Source organism: Pinus tabuliformis, chromosome 9 (genome assembly GCF_031772625.1).
Source record: "Pinus tabuliformis cultivar Carrire ecotype Pingquan chromosome 9, CPIR1, whole genome shotgun sequence".
Taxonomy (NCBI): Eukaryota; Viridiplantae; Streptophyta; class Pinopsida; order Pinales; family Pinaceae; genus Pinus; species Pinus tabuliformis.
This window is the reverse complement of record NC_142307.1, coordinates 1,517,143,216-1,517,153,365: the sequence shown is the minus strand read 5'-3', so window position 1 is coordinate 1,517,153,365 and position 10,150 is coordinate 1,517,143,216. Positions and strand designations below refer to the sequence as shown.

General features: G+C 39.0%; 1 protein-coding gene across 1 annotated transcript; it reads right to left on the bottom strand.

Moving 5' to 3' along the window:
- Positions 1-1,109: 1,109 nt before the first annotated feature.
- On the bottom strand, positions 1,110-2,321 carry LOC149154360 (FCS-Like Zinc finger 10-like). The gene is made up of 2 exons (XM_089444123.1): positions 1,759-2,321; positions 1,110-1,646 (listed from the first exon to the last, which is right to left on the bottom strand). Exons 1-2 carry the CDS (start codon positions 2,319-2,321, stop codon positions 1,547-1,549), a joined length of 663 nt encoding a protein of 220 aa, XP_089300249.1. The 3' UTR covers positions 1,110-1,546.
- Positions 2,322-10,150: the final 7,829 nt, after the last annotated feature.

The window sequence follows — 10,150 nt, the reverse complement described above, 5'->3', positions numbered from 1 at the left end:
CGATGCACTAGATGCTTGGAGTTTGGGACTGGTTTGCCTTGGCTAGGTCATATTTCCCTGTTTTCCAATACTTTTCCATTGAATTGATAGCCTACTCTATGTGACCTTGGATGATAATCTATGTAGTTATATATGTAACCTTTGAGTTCAATTTAAGAATATGTGGCCTATGAGGATATACTTGTAATTTTTATTTATTTATTTTTTATGTATATGATGTTGTAGAAGGCCTAGTGTGTGGGATTATGTTCGTGTGAAAGGTGGTTCTTGTTGTATGGCCAAAGGCTAGTGTATTGGATTGTGTTTGTGTCAATGTTGATGAACTTGTTGTTGAAAGACTTTATGTATTTGAATATTTGGAATTCAAGGAACACCTTGTGAATGGGAGGTAGTGATTAAATTGTGTACTCCCTAGTCAATTAAATTAAAAAAGGAAAACAAAAAGAAAAATGTTATGAATGCAGATGTCAATTATTGATATTGAAATCCTTTAATTGAATCCACTAACAATTTGTCATGTTTAAGCTGAGGGGCAAGCTATCCTAGCATTACATGTGCTATAGCAGATTTATGAATAAGCATTGTCTTATGGAACAATTTATGAACGAATGAGATAAACAATGAAGTTGTTAAATCTGCTAACTTTTTAGCCTGGGTAATAATCTCGAGGATTTAGACAGTAATGTTTTGGTCTTTGGTAGTAATCTTAAAGGATTTAGACCTGGTTTATTATAGCATTTTCCCTTGCAATGATTAATCTAAAGTCTAATCCAATTTTCCATTGCAATGATTCATGTAAGGTCTAATCCAATTGTTGTTAAAGATTGAATCAGTAGACTGTTTTCGCAATGTTGAATTTGGAGGTTTGAACTTAAAGTTTTCCGTTGCGCCGAATTTTTTTCTAAGATGTTATATCTAAAGCATAATTGATCTAGTATATGTTTGGGCACAGTTTTATTCCCTACCGAATTGGCATTCTCCTTCACCCATACCCACTTCCATCGCACTAAAATTTACTCAACAGGGACTATCACTGCCAGCAGTGCTTTATATAGGCACTTGTTAAATAAAGTAGCTATCCATGAGGACCTGTTTAAAATTAGTGACCAGAAAGAAAGGAATTTTCAATGTAATTTAATCTGGACATAATATGTATATAAAAACTGAAAACCTCATAGAAATCCCAAGTGCCACTGGCATAAAAACCACTCTTTTTCCCTCTTGCTGAAGATGCAGTTAAATAGACCAAGGATTTAATGGAAATAGCAATCTCTAAACATCTATTGAAACAGAATCGAGATGCCCTTGTAAGCGAGTCAGTGGAAAGATTGGAAATGGAAATGGGAATTGGACCCGCATAAAAGTAATTTTAGATGTTATCACATGCGCACTCCTATTAATATGCCTCACAAACGCCCACCCCGCCATCTCTTATTAAAAGAGGTATATTTTTTATATGATATGCAGCCGTGTATTTATTTACAGATCTGCCTTTGGTCTTATGAGGCAGCACTCGATGAAGATGGAGGAGAAGCAGCAAATGCTTTCATCCATAAAGATCATCAAAATCTGTCGTTAACGGCATTCCATCATCCATCAAAATCTGTTGGTACCGGCATTCCACGCTGCAGAATGCTTTGTCACCTCTGCAATAATCAGCAAACACAGAATGAGGCTAGCTCCGAAGAAAAGGAAATTATAATCAATTCAATCTGATTCTCAAAGATTTATAGCAATGGAATGATAATTATAACAGACCTGTACATGTAGATGTCCTTCCCTTGATTCAATTGCCGTTTGCAGAGATAGCATGCTCTGAGAAAATGGCCAACATGAAACACTGGAACATTTGAAGAGCTCCGAGGCGGCGATGCGACAAACCATAGTCCATGTTCATGCTGTTTCCGAACAGGGTATTGCACAATTTCAGGCTCCATACCGCAATGGTTATACATGTTATTTGTGCTCGACTTTGAACCATGGGAGATAACAGAAGTGTTACCCTTTGAATAATCCATTCCAGTTTGATGGGTGTCTTTTGTAAATCCATGAGGAGAACCAATCGGTATTGTCTCGCTGTGCTGCTTGGGAGAACTCGACGGGAAATCGAAGCCGTTTTCATGCAAATCAGTGATCCCAATTCCAGAAAATGTCTCGATGTCCAGTGGAGAAGTTGGGCTTTTTGTCCCCTCTGAATCTGAGGACCCCTTTGCATTGAAACCTATGAAGATTCCAGAGGCATTGCAGAACCTGTGCTTGTCTTCGGGGCAATCACTGGTGCGGGATGAATCGGCTAGGTAATCAGGCGTCACGTAACACATCTTTTCTCTCCTGTTGAAGGGTAATGAGGACTGACCCTTCAACAACCACCGCAATCGCCATTAGCACCAGACTCGTCCGGAAGCTCATGCTAAGCAAAGAAAGCGCGGGTTCTGAGATTCAAAATTCCAATCTGGAGCGCCATTATACAATTCAAAATTTGGTGGCAATGTATGGGGAATGGATAGCATATGATACACCACATGCCATGATACATATGCAGCTCGTTTCGATGGGCATCAATACAAACAACGATGGCATCATGCATATCTCCATCACTATGCAATCGGAATCTGTTAGCCGGAGAACGGAGGAGATGTCAGAACCCGCTTCCCAACACTGTACTTAAGGTCTCTTAAGAGTGCATTTATAATGCTATAGTCCATGAAATAGCACTTGCCATATGTATGGTGGGGTCTATTAATGGCCAAGTACTTTTCTTGTATGTTCATGTATGTATGAATATACTCATGAATCTTTCGCTAGAGTTACGATCAATACTACATTCATTGTACTCTTAAAGCATTAAAATAACAGTAGAAATAAGGCTTGCCCCATAAACCCAAGGGAAATCAATATTTCCTATGCTTTATATCTATTAATTATACTGATAGGCATGACTTCTTATCAGAATTGGCGAGTTAATTATTTTTTTAATTAATTTTTCTAATTTGATGCCCTGAATTGAAAGATACCAGTATATTTTTGTAGTCGTCCCTAAATCAATGAATGAAATTCGCTACAGTAACTTTTTTGCATGTTTAGAACACATACTTAAACCATACTTAAATTAATTTCTTACAAACCATGATTAAAAATTTACTGTGCTTATTATTCATGGACACATATAAGGATTAGGACATAAAATTTAAAAAATAAATAATGAAATATGCATACTCATTTCATTTCGTTACATTAACCTAATGAGGCGTGCATTAAAGGTTACATTAACCTAATGACGCGTGCATTAAAGATAAACAACTGAGCGACCGTTTTCCTCAGGTTTGTGAAATGTGCATCTTATAGCTCTTTGTATTTTGAAACATAAGCCTATTCGCATAATCATTTCATTTGGTTACATTAACCTAACGACGCATGGATCAAAGATGAACAACCGAGCGACGGTTTTCCTTCACGTTTGTGAAACGTGCATCTTATGCCTCTTCGTATTCTGAAATGCAAAGTTATTCAACTGTTTGCCAAGTGTTTTCTCCATTAATTTAACAATTACACGACCCGTCACACTACTCAGAACGCAAATAGCAATTCATGGATACGAACTGAGAGCCAATAGGTCCATTTGGGCATGTGGATATTTGTAACAGGGCAGAATTCAGGCACGATCGGCAGTTTAATATGGCTAAATCTCTCCAACACTGCACTATGTTGTAGATATGCTTTGTCAAATTATAAGGGGCAGCGGTTGAATTTGCAGAAAAAAAAATCAGGGATTTGCCGTGCTTGATTTGTAATATTTAGGAGCATGTGATTAATAGGATTTGTGAATTGTTGTGGCTGACTGCTCGTGTGGCCATTCCAAATAACTTTTACCAGCCCACTGTCACTACAATTGCCGTAAAATTAATGATTGTCGTAACGTAAGAAGCAACCATTGAATAAATCCGAAAGTGTTCTGGATGCGCACTGTTGGCAATCAGAAGAATTTAAATCTCCCCTGCTCTGGAGAGGGGCATGCGCATAGGCACACACACTGTAAGTAATATAGCGCTGATTAATGTTTTCATTTTCATCGCCATGGCTACGAACGCTACTGTTACAAGAGTGGAGAAGAATTCCAACACTAAGGCTTTTCATAACTAAGTGACCACGTTTTAGAAATATTGAATGCGGTCATAAGTGTAGGCGTCACTTTTCACAACCCTTTTCATCGTTTATTCCTCTTTGATACACGTCTCTTAGATTAATGCAATGAAAATAAATGATCAATGCATGTTTCATAATTTTTTTCTTGAATTGTCTTTTCGCTAATTTTTATGTGTTTATAAATAATACACACGGTAAATTTTTAATTTTGATTTTGTAAAAAAATATTTTAAACCTGCAAAGAATTTATTATTTTCACTGGTCCCTCACAACACAGGCAATCCAAGGGGCAACTTGCGTCATGGAGAGTCTGACTACATGTGTCTTGGGCTACGAGGCTCATTGCAAGCGAGCAAAGAATTGACAAAGGGGAGGCATATCTGGAACACGAAATTGAAGGATTGTTTGGAAGCTACTGCTCTGTGGGATTAGGGCATAAAGAGATCCAATTTCGAACACATCTGAATATCAGATCTGAATGTCATTTTGAATGTGTTGGGAATTTTCTGTTTAATTCCAGACAAAAACTGACCAGAGAATAATGCTCTGTTTTATCATAGGATCTTAACACAGGGAAGCTAAAATTGTTTGGGAGCATAGAGTTTTTACACACATAAACAACTTTGTATTCATTAACAAAAATCAACTGTTACAGAAAAGACCTTCCTCTCACAAAGGGATTACACCAGGAACACTTCAATTCCACAAAAAAAAATACTTTGTCTCTCCTGAAATATATTTTGTTCTCTTCCTTCTTACTTTGCATTGTTGTGCATTACAAAAAAAAAAACACTTTGTCTCAGCTTGCAAAATATTACACTGCTGTGTGTAAAAAAAAAATTCAATACATACGCGTTGCTGTGCATATGCATTCCATATTCAACAAAACATAATATATTTATGCTGCTACGTATTCCGTTTTTCAGCCAACGAACACTTACAGTCGCGCTTCTGCGTACTTCCCCTTACATTACAATGAACAAAACAAAAATGATATTACATACCTCTTGGACCATACTCCCGTAAAATAAAATACAATAAAATTAAAGACTTTTACCAACAATCTACCAATCACATTTAAATTTCATTTAATTGCTTTACTGACAAACCGGCGGTCAAACAAAAATTTTACTTCACGTCAACTCCATGGTGCAGGCCTGTACATCAACTTTGGTTTCAATCGACGGTGGTCAGCCTTGTTATCAATCGGATGGTTGCAATCAATATCGCACGGCCTCTTCATACCGATCTTTATGCTCCGGGAAAAAAATTGTTTTGGAAAAACTACTCAACCACGTGTCGGCTGATGATTGTTATCGCTGCCCTCCGGAGAATACCACTGCTCAGTGAAAAGCGGTGCAGGAAAACATTGGATATTTTGCGGTCGCTGTTTACTGGCAACTTCCGGCAACACTGCAGTTGAAAGTATATTTCAACACTCCCCTTTAATTTCAACTGTTGGGTTATCAGTCATACCCAGACATTTCCTCAAAAACTCAAAACTTTTCTGTCACAATGGTTTGGTCAGAATGTTTGCAACCTGCTCCTGAGTTCTGCAGTGTTTTAAAATAATTTCTCCATTGTTTACTAATTCCCTGATGTAATGAAACTTTGTGTCAATGTGTTTCGTTGTCTTATGAAACACAAAATTCCTGGATAATGCAATAGCTGAGCTATTGTCACAAAAAATAACAGTTCCTTTTGCTTGCTCTTGGCAGAAACTCCTTAACATCCTTCTCATTCAAATTGCTTGACACACTGCTGTTGTAGTTGCCACATATTCTACTTCTGCTATAGACAATGCTACAATAGGCTGTTTTTTAGAAGCCCATGAAATGGCTCCTGAACCCATGTGAAAAACATAACCGGATGTGCTTTTCCGATCATCTACACTTCCAGCCCAATCACTATCAGTGTATCCAATTAAATCTGAACATTCTGAAACAGTATATAAAATGTCAAACCTTTTAGTACCTTTAACGTACCTCAAAATCCTTTTTGCTGCCTGCCAATGTGCTTCTTTTGGCCTTTCCATGAATCTGGAAATTAAACTAATAGCATACATTATATCCGGCCTAGTTGTAGTCAAATACATGAGGCTGCCAACTATGCTCTTGTACAGACTAGGATTAAATTCCTTGCTGTTGTCCTCTTTACTGAGTTTTAATCCCATCACTGTGGGAGTGATTGCTGCTTTGCTCTCCTGCATATTAAATCTTTCCAACACCTCATTAACATATTTCTCTTGTGAAATAAAAATTTCATTTACATTTTGTTCTACTTCTATTCCTAAGAAGTATCTCAGCAAACCCATGTTAGTGATTTCAAATTCTTCTTTCATGACTGTTTTGAAATTTTCAATAAGGTAATCATCATTACTTGTGAAAATAACATCATCAACATATAACACAACAATTAATATTTTACCATCCTTTTCTTTGATGTAGAGGGTGGGTTCTCCCTCACACTTTTCAAATCCATTTTCCAGTAGATAGGAATCTATCCTATTGTACCATGCTCTTGGTGCTTGCTTCAGCCCATAAAGAGCTTTCTTCAATTTGAACACTTTGTGCTCTTGGCCCTTCTTTTCATAGCCTAGAGGTTGTTCAATGTAAACCTCTTCCATTAACACTCCATTTAGGAATGCTGACTTCACATCCATTTGGTAAATTTTCCACTTGTTTTGTTCTGCTTTGGACAACATTGCTCTCACGGTTTCCATTCTAGCAACCGGTGCAAAAGTTTCGTCATAGTCTCTCCCATACTGCTGCTTATATCCTTTGACAACCAGTCTTGCCTTGTGTTTTTCTATTTTGCCTTCAGAGTTACTCTTGGTCTTGTAGAGATCCTTTGTCTCTTCTATGGTGGTGACAATCACATCAAACCTTGAGGGTAAGATCCTCAATAGTTTCTCCACAATCCTCCTTTCTTCAAGAATCTCTCCATGAGACCTTATCTGTGTGACCAGACCAATCACATGTGTGAAGAATGAGTCAATATTATCTGACTCCTTCATGCAAAGATTCTCAAAATCTCTCCTCAGCAACTGTAGTTTTGCTGTCTTCACTTTCTCCATGCCTTGATAGACTATCTTGAGAGTTTCCCATGCTTCTTTGGATCTCTTAGCTGCTGCTATCCTTGGAAACACACTCTCATGCACTGCTTGATACAAAAAGTAGAGAGCTTTAGAATCCTTATTCTTATTGCTCTTCAACAGATCTTTCTCTGCCTGAGTCAAATTATTAAACTCATTTTCATCTGCTGGTTCTTCAAAACCATCCTCAACAAATTCCCATAAGTCTTGGGAAGCAAGCAAAGCTTTCATAGTTATTGCCCAGTAGTCATAGTCTTTTCCATTAAATTGTGGGCGCTGAGTATTAAAGATACCCATGCTAGTGCTGGCTCCAACCATTCTTGCACTCTTAACTATGCTTCAAAATACTTGACTATGTATTTAAAATAACTGACTGTCCTCACAAAAAAAACTAACTTGAGAAATACCTTGGATTATTTCTTCACTGAGTCTTCACTCTACTGGAGAAGCTGCTGCAGCAAGAAATCCTTCCTTCAACTTCTTTGACAGCTTCAAAGAACCTGGTCAAGCTCCGATACCATGTTGGGAATTTTCTGTTTAATTCCAAACAAAAACTGAACAAAGAATAATGCTTTGTTTTATCATAGGATGTTAACACAGGGAAGCTAAAATTGTTTGGGAGAACAGAGTTTTTACACACATAAACAACTTTGTATTCACTAACAAAAATAAATTGTTACAGAAAAGACCTTCCTCTCACAGAGGGATTACACCAGGAACACTTCAATTCCACAAAAAAAATTACTCTGTCTCTCCTGAAATATATTCTGTTCTGTTCCTTCTGACTTTTCACTGTTGTGCATTACAAAAAAAAACACTGTCTCAACGTGAAAAATATTACACTGTTGTGTGTAAAAAAAAATTCAATGCATACGTGTTGTTGTGCATACGCATTTCATGTTCAACAAAACATAATATGTTTACGCTGCTGCATATTCCCTTTTTCAGCCAACGAACACTTACAGTCGCGCTTCTGCGTACTTCCCCTTACATTACAATGAACAAAGCAAAAAATGATATTACATACCTCTTGGACCATACTCTTGTAAAATAAAATACAATAAAATTAAAGACTTTTACCAACAATCTACCAATCACGTTTAAATTTCATTTAATTGCTTTACTGACAGACCGACGGTCAAACAAAAATTTTACTTCACGTCAACTCCATGGTGCAGGCCTGTACATCAACTTTGGTTTCAATCGACGGTGGTCAGCCTTGTTATCAATCGGACAGTTGCAATCAATATTTCACGGCCTCTTCATACCAATCTTTATGCTTCAGGAAAAAAACTGTTTTGGAAAAACTGCTCAGCCACTTGTCGGCTGATGATTGTTATCGCTGCCCTCCAGAGAATACCATTGCTCGGTGAAAAGCGGTGCGGGAAAACATTGGCTGTTTTGCAGTCGTTGTTTACTGGTGACTTCAAACAACACTGTAGTTGAAAGTATATTTCAACAATAGCGATGGCGACAATTTACCCTTCATTTCTCCACTCTCTAGGGCTAGATCTGAACCAGAAGTGTTGCGTCATGACTCCTCTTTCAATTTTTTTCATGAGTTTTCTGTCGCATCTGCACCCATACACGCTTGAATCTCTCAACATTGCGACAATGGGGATAGATCCGACCTGAACTTGCGGAGAGGACTGATAATCCATTCAATGACTCGCTGTGATACATCATGTCATGCCCCCAAGCCGGTGGTAGTCTTTCAACCGCTCTTAGCAAGGTGTGGCACCACCGAACACTTTATTTTCACCAATACTTATGTTCGTGGACTACGCCTAATTCACTTTCTCCTACTTAGTTTGTGTTTTGCAACCAAGTATTATTATTTTTATCCTTTATACCAATGAACACCCATACACATTCATTATCAACAACAATTATAAACGAGAACACAATTGCACAATATAAAGGGAGGGGCAATTCCCTGAACAATGAGTCTGCCCGAAATATATGTATTAATCAATCTTCAATATTGCAAGATTATACAAGTATACTTGGAAGTCCAAGTTTCATACTTAGCCAATTTTACAATCAAGGCAAACTCAGTTGCCAACCTTCGTTCACCTTCGTGCACACTTGCACGATGGGCGGGCGCTCACCCGAGCCACCAAGGCACCCACGCCAAGACTTAGCACAAACAGGCGCTACACGTTCACCGTGCACGCCTCAACCGACCAACGGGCACACCTTGCCCAACGCCTTCACCCAACTCCAAGTGTGAGCTACCTCCGTGCGGCTAACCAAGACTTAGCGCATGAGCTATGCGCTCTTCCTCTTGTCCAATCTGTGCACTAGACTGCACACTACTTGTGCGAAGATGTTGTGTGTTGAATGATTGATCGAATGCTCTCCAAACGCATTCAATATATATCCTTTGTAACTTGTGGGTGGGGCTTGCCCAACCGACCGCCCAACCTTTGTTCACACCCCTTAACCATCGCTTGAACGCCCACACTACAAGTCGGCCCGCCCTCCATCATGGGTCGGCCTTCAAGTGTCTCGCTCCATGCTCCATCGGGTATAAACTCCCATCGCATTTCATTGTATTGCAGGTTCGTAGCAAGTTATGTCGCATAACCGGGTCGCCCTACTGTCGTACCTCCGTCATGCGCTCCAACTCGTCGTTCACCTGCGCGCACCCGTCACACAACCGCCCGTGCGCTCCAGCTTGTCGCACACCCGCGCGCCCATCTCACAACCGCCCTCAGTCTACCCGACGCCCAAATGCATCGCACACTCGAGGAAGTTACATCCTCCTCCACCTAAAATCGTTGTCGTCCCCGACAACATATCACCCTGGTAGCCATCCACCAAGGTCATCAATATCCATGATGTCAACTCCTCCACATACTGCAAACATCCCTGCAACATATGTAGAACTCCATCTCCATCATGTCTCGC